Source organism: Mauremys reevesii, linkage group 13 (assembly GCF_016161935.1).
Source record: "Mauremys reevesii isolate NIE-2019 linkage group 13, ASM1616193v1, whole genome shotgun sequence".
NCBI classification, from domain to species: Eukaryota; Metazoa; Chordata; order Testudines; family Geoemydidae; genus Mauremys; species Mauremys reevesii.
In genome coordinates this window covers 12452506-12474905 of record NC_052635.1, presented here as the reverse complement: position 1 = coordinate 12474905, position 22400 = coordinate 12452506, and the positions used below count along the sequence as shown (strand labels likewise).

The following is a 22400-nucleotide window of genomic DNA, read 5'->3' as shown; positions in this document are numbered from 1 at the left end:
GGTAAATGTCAATCTTACCATTCACACACACAAACCAATGAAAAAAAATACTTCCCTCAATAATAATCAAAATTTACAGAGCATCAAAATAAGAAACGTGTGGCCTGAGAACTCATTATAATTTGATTTGAGGCTATTTGCCATGTATATGTGGACGTGTGAGTTTGACAATTTGTATTCTAATGGTTATAAAGCTGTAACTTTTTCCATCTTGATGTCAGCTGTTATTAAATTTGTCTCCTCTCCCCATTGTCTGACCCCCCCCCATAATGTCCCACACTTGTGAATTTAAATAGATTAAATATAGAAAAAATACTAAAGAATAAACACCAGTATTGCCAGTCAACATTACATATATGAAAAAAATGAATTCTTCCAAGCCTAGCTATATTGAAAATATTGGGATTTCTCTCTTATTTTGTTGAAGCTTTTTGCTTTAAACAGAAGAGTGCCCTCACTTCTAAGACTCAGAACTCTGTGCCTCCTTAAATATCCATTCCTTTCTCTGGTCAAGTGTCCATGCTCCCGTGTCCTGTTCTTCACCAGTGCTGCCAATATTGGACGCCCATTTGTTTGCTATACCTAGAAATCCCCTCTGACCTAGAGAATAGAGACCTTGGCTGGTGTTAGAAAACCTGGCTTTTATTCTCAGCCATGCTACATATGTTGTTGGCATCCTTTCATCTATGAGAGACAGTGGGAATTGCATCCTATGAGGTAGAAGGTTTGCAATGTCTCATGTGACTGAATAGTCCAATCCAAGATTTGCATGATCTTTGGCAGTTATTGCAAATGTAGGTATCTTGGTTGGGAGCTGCGTGCTTCCTATGGTCTCTTTTCTCTTCAAGCTGTAGGAGCCAGCTCCTGCCATGGACTTTGAAACCTCTGATAGAGACAATGGTGCCGCTTCTTAAGATCATTTGCCAACTTTTCCCATTGGTCAGGTTCAATTCAAAATTTCTTCATATCTCATTTGCATGTGTCTTTATAGTGAAATTTGGGACGTCCTGTTGTTCTTGTTCCCTCTGATATCTCCCTGTATAGCATGTCCTTGGGATTGTGTCCATCTTTCAACCTACTCAGGTGGCCCAGCCCACACAGTCATCTTTGCTTGAGCAGGGTTGTCACATTTGGTAAATTTGCCCTTTGAAGAATCTCTGTGCTGGTAACTTTATCTTGCCATTTGGTGTTGGCATAAACAATGTAGGTGGAAACTGTTTAACCTTTTCTCCTGATGAGTGCAAACTTGTCCGTGTTTCCCCACCATACATGAGAGTGCTGAGGATGCAAGCCTGGTACACTTGCTACATAGGGAAAAGTACTTTCCCTCTCTGAGCCTCTGCTTGCCCTCCTATCCTCTATCTCTTTTTGAAGTAGAAGCTCTTCAGACCAGCAAATATTTGTGCAGCCTCAGAAGTGGCTTCTAGGTCTAACTGTAGGAGAAATCAGAGTAGCAGTTGGGATCAAAGAGCATGCATTTTAACTCTATGAGAGGCACGAAGCTTTCAGGCTGAGACTTTGAAAGCCAAAGGTATTTAGATACCCAATTCTGAGTAAGTGTAATGGGAATCGGTGCCTGAATCTCCTAAGGGGCTTTGCAAAGTTCCAGCCTCAATCATGCCTCATTAAGATACGATGAGTAGATTCTCAGGAAATTCTATTTATAATTGTTTCTTTTGTTTTTTGGAATTTTGGTTTGTTTCAATTTATTGTGGGAGGCCCAAGGAGAGGGTGAGTCATGTCCCCAGTGAAGACGGGAGGCCCTGTAGGGTGGGGGTGGGGTAAAGAGCAAGCCCGCCCTACTGTGCCCACAACTGCAGCTCCTGTCTCGTGATGCTGGACCCAGCTCCCCACATTGTGACCTGGCACATGAATTTGACATGAGTCTTGTCAGTTTCACAACTGACTATAAGCTGGGAAACTGACCAGACTTTTGCTGTCAGGCAAAGGCAGATTTATGGACATTGGACACCTGGAAGTCCTGAATTTTCCATAGCTCAGCTAGGGAGACCAGATGTCTCAATATTATTGGGACCATCCCGATATTAGGGGCTTTGTTTTATATATGCAACTATACCCTCTCCCCATTTCATTTTATTGAACAAAAAAAATCTTGGATCCCATGTTGTCATGTGTGAGACACATTTCCACATCCCTTTTCCAAGGGCCTCCTGGACCTCTTTGTTTCTCAGGCTGTAGATGAGCGGGTTGATCATGGGAGTCAAGACTGTGTAGGAAAGGGAGAAAAATTTGTGCAGATCTCTCAGTCTCTTGGTGTTTGGTAACATATAGACAATCATCAGGGTCCCGTAGAAAATTGTCACCACAATGAGGTGGGAGGAGCAGGTGGAAAAGGCCTTTTGCCTCCCGGCAGTGGAAGGGATTCTCGAGATGGTGGTGATGATACAAATGTAGGATGTCAGGGTCAAAAGAAATGGCAGCAAAGTGAATACAGATGACAGCACCATATCCAAAAGTGTGACAAGGTGGGTGTTGCTGCAAGAGAGTTTGACTATTGGGGTGAAATCACAGAAGAAATGGTCAATTTTGTTGGGGCCACAGAAAATTAGTTTGGAAGCCAATGATATTATGATGGAACTAGCTAGAAATCCACTTAGCCAAGACCCAGCTGCTAGCTGGAGGCAGAACCTGCCATTCATACGGGCTCCATAGTGCAGGGGTTTGCATATCGCTAGATACCGATCATAAGACATCACAGAGAGGAGATAACACTCTACACCTGTCAGAGAAGCAAAGACATATAATTGCATGAAACAACCAGTAAATGACATTTCAGTTGTCTTTGTTGAGAAACTGGCCAGCACCCTGGGCAGGATGGTGGAGGTGTAGCAGGTCTCCAAGCAGGACAGGTTCCCCAGGAAGTAGTACATGAGGGTGTGAAGGTGCTGATCAGTCACAACAAGCACAAAGATGAGGATGTTCCCAGCCATGGTGACAATGTAGATCACCAGAAACAGGAGGAAGAGAAGGGTCTGCAGCTCAGGGAGATCTCCGAATCCCAGGAGGATGAATTCCGTGACAGACGTTTTATTATCCCAGCTTGCCTTTGCCATGAGATGTATCCAACAAACCCTAGAAGCAAATACAGAGAAAATCTACTTCAAGTTTAGTGCACTGTCAGCAAATCATTCCATAAGTTTTAAAATCAAGACTGGTATGTTCTTTTAAAGATCTGCTCTAGTTCAAATGTGAACTATTTTAGGGAAGTTCTATGAGCTGTCTGTGCTCAGAAGAGATGGTCCCTTTTGCCCTTGGAATTTGTGAACCTATAGACATTTCCTTTTTAAAAATTCTTCCCTTCTGGTTATGAAATGAATTATTGGGTTTGGCAATTGTGAGGAATCTGCATTCCTGTAACAGATTATTCATTTCTTCTAAAATATTTCAACAAATTATCATTGTTTATGGATGAGAACATAAGAACAGCCATACTGTGTTAGACCAATGGTCCATCTAGCCCAGTATCCTGTCTTCCAACAGTGGCCAATGCCAGGTGCTTCAGAGGAACTGAACAGAATAGGTAATCATCAAGTGATCCATCCTCTGTTGCCCATTCCCAGCTTCTGGCAACAGAATCTAGGGACACCGTCCCTGCCCATCCTGGCTAATAGCTATTGATGGACCTATCCTCCATAAACGTATCTAGTTCTTTTTTTAATCCTATTATAGTCAGATTCAAGGCATGACATGAGGCGAGATGTTCTGGTTGTCCTAGTTATGTACACATGTTAATAGCTGCATGCAAAGAGATGCAATGCAGAATAACATTGTATTGGAGCCGCAAACCCAGGAAAAAATGCTGCCTAATCTTTTACTCAATGACCTAGCACCTTAGCTATTACTAATTATTTAAATATATACAGGCATCTCTCTTTTTTTAAAGGGTATTTCTCTATAGCCTTTATTGAGTATAGTATTGAATGATATTGATAACCCATTTAAACTCTAGTATTAGTCGAAGATCTGGTCTCCATAGCTTCTCCGTTATTTTAAAAATTAGTGCTAACACCATTATGTGGGATAGCATCATGGCAGGGATTAGAGACTTGAGGAGCAGGTAAGAAACAGTAAGCACACTCACATTTAATTGGATGTACCTTTTTCATGCAGAAACCTCCCCTATAACTGCCACATAGATTGCAATGGGTAGGACAAGGTGTCCACCGCCAGTCTTTCTAATTCTTTCATACTCACATCTCGGTGTGGAATCCTGGCTCCTGTTGAAGATCAGGGAACAAAATGACCTCTAGGAAGTGAGGCGCTCTAGCCAGCAGCTGGGCCCCATTTATAATAAGTTACGCATACACCCACAAAAGGTTATTAATAGGCATGAGGGTTGAATCCCATGTGTCCATCTTTGGGATTTATCAGGGGGCTTTTCACTTGATAGGACAATTGGACAGTGCTCCTATTTACTCCTCAGCATTTATGTCACTGCATCACTGTGAGGAGGGGGCGGGTCTCAGAGCCCGGGCTCCAGCCCGATTCTGAGCATGTGCACTGCAATTTGTAGCCCTGCAGCCCAAGCTCTGTGGATCTGAATCAGCTGACCCAGAGCCTGAGACTCAGTGCTGTGGATATTTTATCACAGTATAGACATACTCTCACATTTTGCCCTGACTATCAAGTCATCTTGTGGTGTCGACTGATCTCTGGAGCCCCTCCAAACTCAGCAGTTATTTCCAAAACATCAGAGTACAAACATAGACACAAACTCATTGGGCTTATTATTAACTTACTTATGCTAAATTGTCTTTATAACATAGGTAACGTATCCTCAGTACTAAGTCTTCATTTGGCTAAGCTAAACATTTCAGCTTTAAACCTGACAGGGGTGCTCAAACTTTTCAGGCTGTGACAAGCCCCCCAAAAAGTTACTTCTGCACTGTTACTGTAAAAAACTTGCGATTCTCTGAGGGGTTGTGACCCCCAGTTTTCAGCCCCCGGCCTTAAACTCTTTTACCCATTACCTATCATGTTTTAGTCTCATATATCCAGGTCTTATAACAGATACATTTATTAGTTACAAGCTACACCTGTACCAGTAAGTATTTAGACAGATGAAGAGAAAGACAGAGCGATAGTTATGTAGACAGACATTGGATTATAAGAAAGAATTTCTTCCTTTTAAAAAATAAGTAAATTGGTCCCCTTGGTGGATCTGCATGAATATTTGATATTGTAGAACACTGATGTTTTGGGAATGAGCCGTACACATATTCTGGTCGGGGTTTTTGTTTGTTTGTTATACTTTCCACAACAATTTCCAGCTTTGGTCATTTTCAGACTAAACAAGCCCAGTTTTTTCAATCTTTTCCCCATAGATCATGTTTTCTAGATCCTTAATAGCTTTTGGTGATCTCCTCTGGACTTTCGCCAATTTGTGAACATCTTTCCTGAATGTGGCACCCAGAACTGGACACAATACTGCACTTTAGGACTAATCAGTGCAGAGTAGAGCAGAAGAATTACTTCCCATGTCTTGCTTACAACACTGCTGCTAATATATCCCAGAATGATGTTCGTTTTTTTGCAACAGTGTTACACTGTTGACTTATATTTAGCATGTGGTCCACTATGACCCCCAGATTCCTTTCCACAGTACTCCTTCCTAGGCAGTCATTTCCCATTTTGTATGCGTGAACTGATTGTTCCTTCCTAAAATGGAGTATTTTACATTTGTCCTTATTGAATTTCATCCTATTTACTTCAGATCATTTCTCCAGTTTGTCCAGATCATTTTGAATTTTAATCCTATCTTCCAAAGCACTTGCAAAGCACTTTCCCAGGTTGGTATCATCTGCAAACTTTATAAGTGTACTCTCTACGCCATTATCTAAATCATTGATGAAGATATTCATAGAATCATAGAATATCAGGGTTGGAAGGGACCTCAGGAGGTCATCTAGTCCAACCCCCTGCTCAAAGCAGATCCAATTCCCAACTAAATCATCCCAGCCAGGGCTTTGTCAAGCCTGACCTTCAAAACCTCTAAGGAAGGAGATTCCACCACCTCCCTAGGTAACACATTCCAGTGCTTCACCACTCTCTGAGTGAAAAAGTTTTTCCTAAAATCCAACCTAAGCCTCCCCCACTGCAACTTGAGACCATTACTCCTTGTTCTGTCATCAGGTACCACTGAGAACAGTCTAGATCTATCCTCTTTGGAACCCCCTTTCAGGTAGTTGAAAGCAGCTATCAAATCCCCCCCTCATTCTTCTCTTCTGCAGACTAAACAATCCCAGTTCCCTCAGCCTTTCCTCATAAGTCATGTGCTCCAGCCCCCTAATCATTTTTGTTGCCCTCCGCTGGACTCTCTCCAATTTGTCCACATCCTTCTTGTAGTGTGGGGCCCAAAACTGGACACAGTACTCTAAATGAGGCCTCACCAGTGCTGAGTAGAGGGGAATGATTACATCCCTCGATCTGCTGGCAATGCCCCTACTTATACAGCCCAAAATGTTGTTAGCCTTCTTGGCAACAAGGGCACACTGTTGACTCATATCCAGCTTGTCGCCCACTGTAACCCCTAGATCCTTTTCTGCAGAACTGCTTCCTAGCCATTCGGTTCCTAGTCTGTAAGAGTGAATGGGATTCTTCCGTCCTAAGTGCAGGACTCTGCACTTGTCTTTGTTGAACCTCATCAGGTTTCTTTTGGCCCAGTCCTCTAATTTGTCTAAGTCCCTCCGTATCCTATCCCTACCCTCCAGCGTATGTACCACTCCTCCAAGTTTCGTGTCATCTGCAAACTTGCTGAGAGTGCAGTCCACGCCATCCTCCAGATCATTAATGAAGATATTGAACAAAACCAGCCCCAGGACCGACCCTTGGGGCACTCCACTTGAAACCGGCTGCCAGCTAGACATGGAGCCGTTGATCACTAACTGTTGAGCCTGACGATCTAGCCAGCTTTCTATCCACCTTATAGTCCAATGATCCAGCCCACGCTTCTTTAACTTGCTGGCAAGAATATTGTAGGAGACTGCATCAAAAGCTTTGCTAAAGTCAAGGAATAACACATCCACTTCTTTCCGCTCATCAACAGACCCAGTTATCTCCTTATAGAAGGCAGTTAGGTTAGGTTGAACAGAACCTGACCCAAAACTGATCCCTGCGGGACCCCACTCATTATGCCCTCCCAGCATGACTGTGAACCACTGATAACTACTCTCTGGGAACGGTTTTCCAACCACTTTTGCACCCACTTCATAGTAGCTCCACCTAGGTTGCGTTTCCCTAGTTTGTTAATGAGAAGGTTATGTGAGACAGTATCAAAAGCCTTACTAAAGTCAAGATATACCACATCTACCACTTCCCCCCATTCACAAGGCTTGTTACCCTGTCAAAGAAAGCTTTCAGTTTGGTTTGACAAATCCATGCTGACTGGTATTTAACCCCTTATTATCTTCTAGGTGTTTGCAAATTGATTGCTTAATTATTTGCTCCATTATCTTTCCAGGTACAGAAAATAAGCTGACTGGTCTGTAATTTCCTGGGTTGTCTTTATTTCCCTTTTTATAGATGGGCACTATATTTGCCTTTTTCCTGTGCATTGATTTGATTTCCTGTGAGAATTCACTCCCTCAACACTAAGAAATAAGGGATCAGCAGTCTAGTTCAGAGACAGAATGCAAAGGATGGGAATAAATAGGCAGTTTCCATTATTGGAAGTGTTGCCAGTGGGCTGTCACACAGTTCTGTACTAGAGTCGTACCATACAGATTAGAGAGAAGGGGCAGATTTTCAAAGGCGTTAGGGATGGATTTTTAAAGGCATCTAGTGATCTAAAGAAGCAGATAACTGACATAAGCACCTATGAGGATTTTCAGAAACATGCCAAACTTTCATTGAAACCAAAATCCCTCTAACTGTCTATCTGCTTCTTGAAGTGCCTGAATTCCTTAGTAACCCAAGTCTCTCTGAAATTCAAAGCCCTCCTCTGCTAGGGCCTTCGAAATTCCCAGCCCAGAAAAAAATGAGAAGGGCTCTGACAAAGGCAAACACCGTAATGGATGAAACAGCAGAGGAGGCATGGCACAGAAATGAAATGCAGGATCTAAAATGGACAAGACAGAAATGATTTCTCACACATAAGGCAGCAGGCCCATTGCTTGGAGCCTCGGTACCATTCCCCCGCCTCCAACAGCCCTGTAAAGAAATATTAGCCTGCAGGACTCACTGCCACAAGCAATGAGGCAATGATGCAAAAAAGGACTGAGCATTTATATGGATAGCTAGAACAGCCAGAGTTACATTACCTAGAATACCTCCCTCTCAATCAGCTTGTGCATGTAACTATTGACAACAAGACACTGGATGGACCAATGCCCTGATCCAACAGAGCCATTTCTGTGGGTCCAAGAGACAGCCAAACCTTCCTAGGGGAGCTGGAAAGATTCAGCCTCTATAGTTAGATGGATGTTAACAATTTTTATCTATCTATCTATCTATCTATCTATCTATCTATCTATCTATCTATCTATCTATCTATCTATCTATCTATCTTCTTAACATCCCAGTGAGGCAGATCCCATCCTGAAAGGTAAAATCAAGCACCGAGCAGAGCAAATGGACATTATCAGCTTCCGGCTCCTGTCTGTCTGTAGCTCTCATTTAACTGAAAAGCATAATGAAGATTGATTTACCTTTATCTCAGGCCTATTTCAAGCTGGAATCATTCAATATGACCCCTTCTCTCTGAACTTCAGGTTCAGGGGTTAGGATGCAGGTTCTAACACAATCTCTCATTGTATTTGATTCCCTTCGGCAAAGTAACCTGCGCATAGGATGTCCTGGTTCTGCTGCCCTGCTTGGTGCGCACTGTGCCGTGTATAAAAGTGGCTCTCCCCACTGTCTCATTATTTATCCTTCATGCAGGAAGATAAATCTCTCTGGGCATTTCTGCAGATGGGAATTTTCAATTAGCATCCAAGGAAAAGTTTAGACATTGTTAAGAGACTCAAACTCCTAACCTGACAGGGAAAGAAATGGGGAGAGGAGAATGTCTAACCTCAAAGGAAATCTCTTCTCTCTGGTTTCTGTTTGTTTCTCTCTCATTATCAAGTCTGTATCAGGGGAGATAATATATTAAGAGTAACATAATAACCCAACAGGTCCAGGGATAAAGTTTAAAGGTCTGTATCCTTTGTGCAATTAAACCTGATGTTGTCAGTTGCCATAAAAAATGAATCCCTTCCCCAGGCTACTAATTTCAGATGTCAAGTGTCCTCCAGCTACTCCATGTCCGTCACCCGGGAAAAGAGCAAATGCAGTGAAATATACTGCCAATTTTAAATCAACATTAGCAAGATTTTTGTAGGCAGTACCTGTCACCAATATGGATGAGATTGGCCCTGGAGAACAGGAGAGTAAGGTTTTCTAAGTAGCCCAAGGGAATTAGACACTCAGCTTTCACTGAATTTAATGGAATTTGGTCACCAAACTCGGTTAGGTTCCTTTGAAAATCCGAAGCATCTCTGACCTAATTCATATTAATTGTTTAATTGTTAAACACAGTGGAACAACATCAATGTCAGAAAATGAGAGATGCTCAGAGCCGAATTGCACAGTCATACTCACCAGAGAGGTGGGAAGTCTGTGTTCAAATCCCTTCTCCCTTCAGGCAGAGAGAGAAATTGACCTGGGGTCTCCCACATCCCAGGTGAATGCTCCAACCACTGAGCTAAAGGTTATAAGGGAGGCCTCTTCTCTCATGGCTATTTTGGGTGGGGTTATCAGATCAGACCCTGTGGGCAAGATAGGCGGAGCAGTGCCTAGGTTCACCTGGTTTCAGGATCGCACCGGGGCTTAGGTGTGAAATAGGCCTCCTAGTGTAGCACACGTGCCCAGAGGCAGAAACTTGGGTATGCTGGGGAATTTTACGGTGACCATTAAGGCACTGAGGGATGTTAAGTACCTCCAGAATTAGGAGGTGGCTGTGCAGGGCTTAGTGGTACCCAAATATAGGACTTAGGCACCTCACATAGGAGTTTGGCACCTAAGTTCCTTCGTGGAACTATGCCTCCATGGCCCAAGTGTATCATGGGGATGACTGCACATTCCTACCATGCAGGGATGTTGTGAGGATATGTACATGAAAGGCTGTGAGATGGTTAGATATAATGAGAATGCAGGACAGATAAACACTGTACATAGATTTTGTCTTCTACCACAGCACCAGCAGAGAGAGTTGAGGATTGGAGGCATGGCCCTGATTTAGCAGCTACTAGGACTGTTGGTGGAAGGCTGGCTGTGCTTTCCATGCCTCCTAACTCCATGTTGGCAGGTTCTCCAGGCCACCAATCATTCTCGCAACTCTTCTCTGAACCATCGCCAAATATTCAATGTTCTTTTTTGAGTCTGGACACCAGAACAGGACATGCTATTCCATGTGCTTTCTCATCAGCGCAGCAGTAGGGTCATTCTATAGGTTTTCTCACATGAGTCATGCACTGTCCAGTTGGGAGGGCTCCTCTAGTTGGATCTCACAGGGATCCTGGGTTCGGTACTATTCAATATTTTCATCAGTGACTTGGAGAATGGAGTGTGAATGACATCAAGCTGGGAGAGGACAGGGTTAGAATTCAAAATGGCCTTGACAAATTGGAGAATTGGCCTGAAATCAACAAGATGAAATTCAACTAAGACAAGTGCAATGTATGACACTTAGAAAGGAAAAATTAACTGCAAAAACAGGAAACTGCAACTACAAAACTACAACTACAAAAACAACTACAAAAACAGGAAAAACTGGCTAGGTGGTCGTACTGCTGAAAGGGATCTGGGGTTATAGTGGATCACAGCTTGAATGAAAAAGGCAAATATCATGCTGGGGTTTATTAACAGGATAGTTGTATGTCAGACATAGGAGGTAATCGTCTCACTTTACTCAGTACTCCTGAGGCCTCAGCTGGAGTACTATGTCCAGTTCTGGGCCCCACACTTTAGGAAAGATTTGGAGAAATTGGAGAAAGTCCAGAGGAGAGTAACAAAACTGTTAAAAGGGTTAGAAAACCTGACCTGGGGGTGGGGGAAGAGCTGATAACAGTTTTCAAATATGTTAAGGGCTCTTATAAAGAGGACGAGGCTCAGTTGATCTGTGTCTACTGGAGACAGGACAAGAAGTAATGGGTTTAATCTGCCGCAAGGGATATTTAGGTTACATGTTAAAAAACCATTTCTCACTCTCAGGGTAGATAAGCTCTGGAACAGGCTTCCAAGGGAGGGGCTGGAATCCCCATCACTGGAGGTTTTTGATAACAGGTTGGACAAACACCTGTCAGGGATAGTCAAGGTTTACTTGGTCCTGCCTCAACATGGGGGGTGGACTAGACCTCCTGATGTCTATGAATTCTCACTGGATATTCAAAGGTGCCAAAAGCAGCTAGGCTCCACTGACAAACCCAAAGAAGACACTTAAAAAGTCCAGTTGAAAGGAAAAGGCAAAACAAAGAACAAGTAAGGAATGTGTGACAGTGTGGGGCTCGCTGCTGCAGTGCCTCCTGCTGGTCATCTCAGGGAATTAGCTCTTTCCAACACCGAGCGCCCTCTGCAGGCCAGTGTCCTGCTGCCGCTGACCCCCATGTCCCTCCCAGGACCCTGGTGCCCTTTTACCTGGGGTGCTTCCCCTCCAGGCAATACCCCACAGATCTGGGTCTCCCCTCCCCCCACCCTATATCCCCCTCTCGCCTCAGTCATAGGCTACTGCCAGTCACCAACTAGCCCCCACTCCCTGGGGCAGACTGCAGTATAAGCCACTCGTCACAGGCAAGAGGGTTTTTGGACCTGCTGCTTTTCTCTGCAACCCAGTACCTCTATGGGACCTTGGACAAGGCCCTGCAGCCTGGGGAGTTGCCAGCCTGGAGCTCCCCAGCCCCTCTGGCCTTTCCCCAGCCCTGCCTCACTCTAGGCACCCTGAGCTTCCCAGCAGCCAGGCCCCCATCTCTCTGAAAGCAGAGAGAGACTGTGTCAGCTCCTGGCTCACTGGCCTTTTATAGGGCCAGCTGTGGCCTGACTGGGGCATAACACAGCCGCCGCTGCTTTCTCCCCACCACAGCCCTCCCTAGGGCTGCTTTTAACTCCTGCAGGGCAGAAGCGTGGTAACCACCCTGCTACAGAATAACAGATTGAGAGCAGAAAACAAATTTCAAGACAAAAGATGGTTCAATAGAAATTGAAACTGGAATTATTTTGGGGAAGTGCTTTGCCCTGAATTATACAGGAGGTCAGACTTGATGACCACAATGGAAAATTTTACAATCATTTAAATTTAATTGGATTAACTCTTAAAATATTGAGTACCATTTATATACAACAAAACACAACACACTTTATGTATAGGCTTGGCAGAATTTATTTTCCTTTTTTTAATAATTTTGGTAGATAATATTGATGTTTATTTTTAAACATTTTTGTGCAATTTGTATCTATTTAAATGTTCACAGTTGCACAGAATTATGGGTATTCAGCTTTTTTATTTTTATGAATTTAAATTTTCACAGTTGCAGGAAATTATGGAGAGGCAGACAAAAGGGGGGGCTAGACAATAATTATTTAATGACTGTAGATGTTGAGATTCAAAAATGCAAAGCTTTATCATTTAGAATTTTTTGGATGCATATTCCCATAAGAACAGAAAAATATAAGAACGGTCATAGTGGGTCAGACCAAAGGTCCATCTAGCCCAGTATCCTGTCTGGCTGATACCAGGTGCCCCAGAGGGAATGAACAGAACAGGTAATCATCAAGTGATCCATCCCCTGTCACCCATTCCCAGCTCCCGGCGAACAGAGGCTAGGGACACCACTCCTGCCCATCCTGGCTAATAGCCACTGGTGGACCTATCCTCCATGAACTTACCTAGTTCTGTTTTGAACCTTGTTATAGTCTTGGCCTTTACATCCCCAAAGATGGTGTCTCAGGAGAGCCTAAGAAAGTGAAGGATGTTCACAATGCCTCCATGCCTACAGTCCCACTGAAGTTTAGAGCCTGCTAGGGCTTGCAAATTAGTGTGGCAGATTTATTCTGAGGTTAGCTGCTATAGCTGAGAAATCTAACCAGGAAGGATTGAATATGGGCTTGGACAGATGAACATAAAAATGCGTTTGAGGAACTAAAGAAATCCATTAGCAGTGAGGTAGTCATGTCATGGCTTGATCCCAGTATGAAAACTGAACTTTTCAGTCAAAATCAAAATTCTCAATGGACAAACGTGACCCAGCTGCTATACTTACTACTCTGAAGGACTTTGTGTGGATCACAGAATAGATTCTCCATAGACACTATCAAGAGTACAATCTTTCCTGTAGCAGGGAGGAAAGTTTAAAGTGGCACAATACTCTTTCAGCACTTAAAAAGTTTTCTTTGGAATTGGTAGAAGATGGTTCAATATTGTAGTTTGTCACAGGTCTCTTGTGTGAGTTTGGCCAGATTTTCAAAGGTCTGTAAGAATTTAAAAATGCAGACTGGTACCAGGGTAGGTTCAGTATCTGACGTGCATTGATTTCAAATCCTGCTGAGGGGAGGGGCGCGGGGGGTTGTGTGTCTTTAGGTAACAAAGTACCTCTGTAAATCTGTACCTCTGTGTATCAGTGCCTCATCAGTAAAGAAGGAATAATAGCAACTCACAGTAGTGTTGGGGATATAGATACATGAAAGACAGAGAGGTGCTCAGATAGCATAGAGATGAGGGCCAGAGAAGGAGCTAGGAGGATAGAGGTGACCTGACAGGTTTTTCAAATTCAATCATTTTGCCTTGGGTTGGGAGTTTGAGAGAGATCATTGTCAAATTCTCCTTGAATTCCATGGAATTTAGTTACCTAACAAATGTACATTGCTTCAAAAACTGGGGCCTTCAAGGAACCTTTACAGTAGGTCCATTACAAGCCAGAGTCTGTGATGTCACCTCCTTACTCAGGATTTCAGGGCCCAGAGTCCTGGTTATTCTGTCCATTTTCTCTCCCCACCTCATTCTCTCCCCACCTCACTTACTTCTGTTTTCGTAGCAGATAGAATGTGATATCCCAGACGGGCTAGCATGGCTCTGTTGCCGTGTCTGGCAACGTATCCTGTGCATCGTACCCTCCACTAAATGGGGAACATCTTTTCTGATTCATTATATTTCTTTCTGAGGGAAGGTGCAGGGGAACATAACAGGCAAGGAAAAGTTAATATCATCTTTAATTTCACTCTGTGTCAGTAGAGTCAAACTTCTAATCTGAAAGGGAAAGTCCTGGAGAGGGAAGACACTTCTAATCCTAAAACGATTTTCTCTGTTTCTTGAGTGAATGCTGCATCAACTGTGAAGAAATAACTCACTAATTCTAAAAAATAAAGTTTACGTATGGGATTGTCAGAGCTGCCTAAGTGATTTAGACACTGAGTTCCTACCCAACTCCCCTGAGCAGCTTTGAAAATCTCAGCATAGTTAGCTGAGCCTACAATTTCACCAACCAAATGTCCCGTTGACCTCAATAGGAACAAAACATGCACCCAGTCCCCATCCAAAGTCAATCAGACTTAGGCTCCTAAGTCACTTTTGAAATTTTTCTCGAGTGCTTTTGAAAATGTTACTCTCAGTTCAAGGCCTCCTGGTCAATCATTCCCAAGAAGAGCAAATGCTGGTTGTTGCTCAAATAAAATGCAGGTGCAACAAGCTGGTTGATACATTTGGGCTGGATTTTTCAAAGCGATGTAATGTACACAACAAGCATCCAACTCCAACTGAGTTGCTATGAGAGTTTGGCACCTAATTCCCTTAGGCTTCTTGGAAATGCCCAGAGCGTGCAAGTATTGAGGCCAGAGACCTGAGATTATAAAGTGTGAATAGTTTCTTCTCAAATCCTGAAAAGTTTCAGGGTCATATGGATCTTCAGTGCCACAGAAATTGTACAAGTAACTGCCTGATGGGTCTTGCCCACATGCTCAGGGGCTAATTGGTCATCATATTTGGGGTCAAGAAGGAATTTCCCCCCAGGTCAGAAGCAAAGAGTCCTGTGGCACCTTATAGACTAACAGAAGTTTTGGAGCATGAGCTTTCGTGGGTGAATACCCACTTCGTCAGATGCGTGCATGTCAGATTGGCAGAGACCTTGGGATGTTTTGCCTTCCTCTGCAGCATGGGGCACGGATCGCTTGCAGGTTTAAACTAGTGTAATGGTGGATTCTCTGTAACTTGATGTCTCTAAACCTTGATTTGAAGACTTCAGTAACTCAGCCAGAGGTTAGAGGTCTTTTACAGGAGTGGGTGGGTGAGGTTCTGTGTCCTGCAATGTGCAGTTCACACTAGATGATCATGATGGTCCCTTCTGATTTATATGAGTCTATAATCTTATAGTAGAACTTCAGGCTCCTTAGTAGTCTATAGGGCAGTATGATAAGCAACAGAACTGTTCTCATCCTGTCCTGCAGAGGTCAGTGTTATACATTTACACTAGCCAGTTCATTCTTCTATTTGGGTACTATCAATATAACCATTTCATTTGTATATATGACAATATATTCTGCAACTTGATTCCAAAAGCTGCTTCTTCAGCATGATGTGTTTTCACATACTGCTACTTCTTCCCCCTGAGGAAAGGGTTGTTCTGGACTTTACAGAAGAATACAAATATCCACTTATTTCTGAATGCAAAACAAACGAGAAGATTGGTATTCTCTGGACTCTTCTAACATAATTAGCTCTCAAACATACAATAAGATCTCATTCCAGTTTACCATCAAGTGAGCAATCTTGTGTCTCCAAAGCATAATCCCTAATGTTGAATATTTGTGTCGCACATCATTGCATTTTTCACAAAGAGATTCTATTTTTTTTTGGTTTATATTTTTCAATTAATCTCTGGAGAAAATATTGCAGATTGAGATAATTACCCCAGACCCTTTGTGGAAGCCAGCCTGTGGCAGGATTTCTGAAAGTTTCAAAGTGCCAAACACCCTTTGAAATCAGCAGGGCTGCCCGAGGGGGGGCGGGGGGGAGGGAGTGGGACAATTTGCCCCAGGCCCCAGGCCCCGCAGGAGCCCCGTGAGCCGCTCCGGGTTTTCGGTGGCACTTCAGCAGCTGGCCCTTCACTCACTCCAGGTCTTTGGTGGAGGGTCCTTCAGTGCAGCGGAAGACTCGGAGTGAGTGAAGCACCCGCCGCTGAAGTGCTGCCGAAGCCTTGGAGCGCTGCCTAGTGAATAGGAGGCAGAAAAAAAAAAGAAAAAGAAAAAAGCCGTGATCAGTGGCAGCTCTACTGCTGCCGCTTCATTCTTCGGCGGTGGGTCTTTCCCTCCTAGAGGGACCGGCCGCTGAATTGCCGCCTAAGACCCGGCCCTGCCCCAGGTCCCCTGAATCCTCTGGGCGGCCCTGGAAATCAGTGCGTTTGAGGAGCCTCGGTGCTTTAGAAACACCCATGAGGAACCTAAATACCCCAGTGAAAAGGATGCAGCCATTAAGAATACAACATTCAATAGTATCTCTGTTACCTAGCCTTAGCAGCCAAATCTCACTGAAAGTCAATGCGTCTTAGGCTCCTAAACCCCTTTTGAAATTCGCTCAAGTGTTTTTTCAAAATGTTATCCTTAGTTCAAAGCCTCCTGGTCAGACATTGCTGAAAAGAGCAAATGAAGATTGTTGCTCAGATAAAATGCAGGTGTAACAAAGTGATTTACAAATATAGCTTGGGATTTTCAAAGGGGGAGGGGTAATAAATACAATAAACACCCAGCTCCCACTGAATTGTTAACCACCTGAGATTTATAAAGTGCAAATGGTTTCTTCACATATCCCAGAAAAGTTTCAGGGATCTTCAGTGTCATGGCAATTACACAAATTAGAGAATCTTGTACCAAAATTATAGGCACCTTGCTGGTCTACTGGAGTGTATGATAACCATCAGAACATTATTGATTACTCTCTTCTACTGGATTGGTTATATATTCCCACCAGCCAGTTCATGATCCTTTTTGGATACAGTGACTGCGATCATTCCATTTGTGTGTATTACAGCATATTCTGCAATTTGATTAAAAACTGGGCTTTTTCAGCACAACATTTTTAACATACAGCCACTTCTACCCCTGAAGGAAAGGTTTGTTCCAGCCTTTACAGAAGAATACAAATATCCACTTATTTCTGAATGCAAAACAAACTAGAATGTTGTTATCCACAGTCCTCTTCTAGCATCATTGGCTCCCTAACCATGTAATAAGGACTCAGTCCAGTTTATCACCTATGTGAGTAATTTTGTGTTGCCAAAATTTTTTTTCATAATGCCCAGTGTTGAATATTTGTTGCTCACATAATTGTATTTTTTAAAGAACAGACTTTCCATCAGTCAATGCCTTTTGACTTGGAAAATCAGTGTCGATTCTCAGCATTCCATTTTAATGCAAGAAGTCATTTTTCTTGGATTATCAGAGTTTGGCCCGCGCCACTTCCCGCAGCCCCCATTGGCCTGGAGCGGTGAACAATGGCCAGTGGGAGCCGCGATTGGTCGAACCTGTGGATGCGGCAGGTAAACAAACTGGGGGTGCTTACCCTGGTGAGCCGAGAGCCAAGGGTTGCCGATCCCTGGTATAGCTTATTCCCCTTCCCATATGGGATGAACTACACAGATAGAAGCAGCTTTACACCAGTATAATTGCATCTGCTCTGTGTCAATGTGAGCATCTAATGGTGCCCCCTGCAGGCCTCAGGGCCAGAACTCAGCCCCTCACCTCAGTTTCCGTTCTTCATTCCTCAAATAAACTACACCCAGTTTTTTCCAGTCCAATCAAAATAGCCCCCAATTTAGGTTTCATTTATTAACTTAATGTTCAAAACTACACACAGACATCTTCCCTCCAGCTGCCTACACCCCAAACTCCCCCCATCTGGTCTGAGTCCTTCCTGCCTTAGCAGATTACTCCCAGCTCTTCCTAGCTGGAGCAATTCCCATGGCTGCAGGGTTTCCCCTCATTCACTCTCTGAAGTTTCACTTCAGCCTCCTGAGCTTGCCTTTTATTCTAGCCCCCTTCTGCCCTTTATTGGAAATGGCCTGATTCCCCTCAGGTGGGGACCCTTCTCTAACCAGGGCTGGCTTGGGCCCTGGCTTTCCAGTCCAGTGGCATGTAGCCCTGTCACAGGCAGGGATAGGCCAGTATAGTTAAAGTGGTGCAGCTTCTATGTGTAGACAAGTCTTGGTGCACTTATTCCTCACACTGCATATGAAGGGGACAGATAAGGGGAAGCATGAAAACAAAGAAGAAAGAAAGAGAAGACTTAGATTAGTTCTTTTATTGGTAACAGATACACAGCTATTAGGATATCCTAGAAAATGGTAAAACATGAGAAGGAACTGGTAGAAAACATCACCTGGAGTGGAAGGAATTCTCAGGATACTGGTTTGGCTATAAAGGTACATGCTGGGTTTTCCCATAAGAGACTAATATTAAGCACCTAAATCCTATGGACAGTAAATGGGAGTTGGGCACCTAACACCCTTAGGTCCCATTGTCAATTATGGTGGAGCGGAGAGTGCACTTGACTGGGACTCTGGACAGTTTGTTTCTATGCCTGTTCCTGCCACTAACATGCTGAGTGACTCTGGGCAGGTAACATCACCTCATTCTGCCTTAGTTTCCCCAGCTATTGTTACCCAGGATTTTCAGAACCCAAAACAGTGGTAACTTAATTGTTTCACTTTAGGCAGTGTCAGGAATAAATCAGTGGGAACACAGCAATTCCATCTCATAAATGATTAATGCAAGTAAGTGTGCTCTATCTAAAACTACGATTTATTAGATGATAAGCACACACAGACATAAGCAATAGGTTTAGGACATCCCAGATATACTTTCCCACAGTCTGAGATGGTTTTGAGTGATCACCAGCCAGACTTCCAGGGGCCCTCTTTCCCTCCAACTGATGGGGAATTTAGATGTCAGCTCCTTTCCTGAAGAAAAGCTCCCTCGGATTGCTCTGAGGTATTTACTTTTACCTAATCTTTTATAGCTAATGCTAACAAAGCACATAACCGATAGAGACTCCTAGTGGGTCAGCATAATAACCTCTGCTGGTTCACCAATTCTCCTAATCTCAACAAACTACTCATTATCTCAAAACATTTCTAGTATTTCTAGCCATAACAACAATATGTTTGGGGCACCTAAAACCAAGGTCGCTCTTCACTCGCTTTCCTTCATAACTTTCTATTCCATCCTCCCATTCTGATTAACAAACTGCAAATGTGCAGCTATCTGACCTGGTCTCACAAAGGCCCAAGATTATTCCTAGCTATGTGATGTTTGGTTTTCAGCCGGCAGTGGCTGCACATACAAAATGGCTGACTGCAGTGCTGTCAAGTTCTGGGGTACACGCAGGAATATCAAATTCCAGGAGAACACTATAACACGAGGATAAGGATGTGGAGCTAGGGCTAGAGTCACAAAGCTTCCATGTTAGGCATGTGAATCATAGAATCTACCCCCACCCCTCACCCCCAGATTCACAAAACCCCCATCCAGCTGCCGGCAAACTCTGTAGATACCTAAATGTTTGTGTTAAATGTGCCATAGGCACCTATGATTCTACTTCTGGACATGCCCTCTGCAGCTCCACACCAGGCATCCAGATGCTGAAGCCCCAGAGTAATGCAAACCTGGGGAAGGTAGGTGTTCCCCTGGCTGACTTGCCAGCAGGGAGCTTAAATACTTAAAAAAACCTGGCTATATGTCACTTTTGAAAATGGGCAAATAAGAGGCCTCTGCTGGTGGCCTGTGTTCTGTGGCACAGGTTAGAGGGTTTCCTTTGGCTTTTCTGTTTCCTTTGAAAGAAGCCAGGGGAGGAAATTAACTATCAGAAAAAAAGTTAATTGTACAATTTCCTAACACTAGAGTTCCATGCTAACGTTATATTTTTATAATGTAGGCACTGTGTGTGTCTGGGAGTACTTCTCACTGTGTCCATTTTGCATGCTGTAGTAGAAAGAGACAGCCTGAAGCATGGGCCTGGTGCAAGACCTGAAACCTGAACCAAAGTCAGCAGAAGTTATGCTATGAGCAACAGTCAGGCCCTGTCAAAAGCAGGTGCTTGCTGGCAAGTCAGCGTCTGGTACATGAACTTGGCACCAGTGTTTCTAGCATTACTAAAACATACGGACTATGCATTGCTAAAACACACAGCAGGCCAGCACAAGAACCCCCTAACCTAGATCATGGTATAATGGTTTGACAGAAGTGATAAAGAGTGGTATTTTATCTGAAACATCAGAAGAAATGTACAAGGGGAGGTAACAAACACATCATGAAACGCATAAAGCGACGCGTAAGTTGTTTATCCCAGGCTATTTGTCTCAGCCTATAAATGTTGGGATACCTTACCTTAACCCATTGTCTGGTCTAGCGGGCAGTGGAAAGTCCCATCACTAGGCTGTCAGAATTTGGTTACCAGATGTCATTGTCTAACACAGAGAAACAATGAACAACAGGGAATATACACAGCAATTTGCACTTTTATTTAGTGGAGTTTGTTCCTTACATGACAAGACAGCTCTGTGCATTATCAGATACCATCAATGCTCCTCACATAAGGTGAATGTTAAGCCAACACCACGGAGAAAAAATACCAGCATCTTGTATGTGTCAGTGCTGCGCTGCTGGACATGAGAGTGGGATAGAATTCTCCACAGCCTCAGGATTCTTTGCTGCTTTTACAGAACCAGACTAACACGGCTACCCCTCTGATACTCCACAGCCTCATGTTCCTCTTTGTTATATGGACACAGCAGGGATCCATAAGCACCCTGCGTCAGTAACTCTATGCTTTTCCACATTACCACTAATATATTCAATGGGAGTTTCCAACTTAATTTCAGTGGGGGCTGATTATCTAAGTCACCCAGGCCGCTTTGAAACCCTCAGCCTCAATAATGATCTAGGAGTCTCTGCATGTTTTTTTGAAAGTCACATATTGACTGAGTGCTTTACTCGAGGCTTCTCTGACCTCTCTGTTTCTCAGGCTGTAGATAAGGGGGTTTACCAGGGGAGTCAGGACTGTGTACCAAAGAGACAGCACTTTCTTTAGCGCTCTCAGTGTATCACGTTTTGGTAGCATGTAGACAATCATTATGGTCCCATAGAAAATTGTCACCACAATGAGGTGAGAGGAGCAGGTGGAAAAGGTCTTCTGCCTCCCTCTGGTGGAAGGGATTCTCAGGATGGTGGAAATGATACAAACATAAGATGTTAGGGTTAGTAGAAATGGAGGCAGAGTGAATATAAAGGAGAACATGAAATCCAACAATATGATCAGGTGTGTGTCTGCACAGGAGAGTTTTATCAATGGGATGGGATCACAATAGAAATGGTCAATTTCATTCAGGCCACAGAATACTGACTGTGACATGAAGAATATAAAGATAGTAACAGCAAAAAAACCATTTATCCAGGTCCCGGTCGCCAGTTGGATGCAAAATCTGGTATTCATAAGTGCTGAATAGTGCAGGGGTTTACATATTGCTAAATAACGATCATAAGACATGACTGCTAGGAGAGAGCATTCTGTACCTACCAGACCACCAAAGAAATACAGTTGTGTGATGCAGCCACTGACTGAGATGGTTCTGTCTCCAGTCAGGAGATTGACCAGTATCCTGGGCAGGATGCTGGAGCTGTAGCAGGTCTCCAAGCAGGACAAGTTCCCCAGGAAGAAATACATGGGGGTGTGAAAGTGCTGATCAGCTACAATTAGCACCATGACGAGGCTGTTCCCGGCCACGGTTGCCATGTAGATCACTAGGAACAGCAGGAAGAGAAGAATTTGTAGGTCAGGGAGATCCCCGAATCCCAGGAGGATGAATTCCGTGACAGCTGTTTGGTTTCCCCAGGACGAGTCTGCCATGGGTTGAGTCTAGGAACAATAAAATGAACTGTGCAATTGAATTGGAATGTTCATAGAGCTGAAAGTTAACCATCAGGAATTCATTCCATAAATTTTCAAAAACTCCTCCCCCGCTTCTGGTTACCTGCTGAAATGTTAAAGCTAAATATAAATTTCAGAGCAAAGTGCCAGGAGTCTCAGTCTGAGAACACAACTTTGGTATCCCTGCAGACTCACCCTCTGCCATGTCAGAGCAATAATTATGATAACAACAGTCCATTTCTCTGGTAGCCCAATTAGTGATGTGACTGATCAGACCCCTTCTTGATCTGCTGATCCCGTCTGCTGACGCACTGGGGCTTAACAATGATACTTCAAAGCAGCATTGTACTGGTGGCTATGGCCAGAATCATGTCATGTCTTAGGAGGAGTCAAAATCAATAAATACATCAACTCAAATCTTGGACTGAAATTTTCAATAACATCTGGTGTCCTTAGGCAGCCATCTTCTGTTAGAATTTATGGGAGTTAATCTAATAAT

The 22400-nt window shown here is 43.6% G+C and overlaps 1 protein-coding gene across 1 annotated transcript; it reads right to left on the bottom strand.

Moving 5' to 3' along the window:
• Positions 1–1358: 1358 nt before the first annotated feature.
• On the bottom strand, positions 1359–21597 carry LOC120380037 (olfactory receptor 11A1-like). Its single transcript, XM_039497541.1, has 3 exons — positions 21551–21597; positions 2178–3093; positions 1359–1433 (listed from the first exon to the last, which is right to left on the bottom strand). Exons 2-3 carry the CDS (start codon positions 3072–3074, stop codon positions 1359–1361), a joined length of 972 nt encoding a protein of 323 aa, XP_039353475.1. The 5' UTR covers positions 3075–3093; positions 21551–21597.
• Between the last annotated feature and the right edge of the window lie 803 nt (positions 21598–22400).

What these genes read in the sequence shown, in the direction of transcription:
- LOC120380037 (XM_039497541.1), bottom strand. Translation starts at nt 3,074, where the DNA reads ATGGCAAAGGCAAGCTGGGATAATAAAACGTCTGTCACGGAATTCATC. An exon ending in ACAGCCTGAGAAACAAAGAG is followed by an intron (nt 1,434 to 2,177) that starts GTCCAGGAGGCC and finishes TTTCTCCTACAG; the next exon opens with TTAGACCTAGAAGCCACTTC.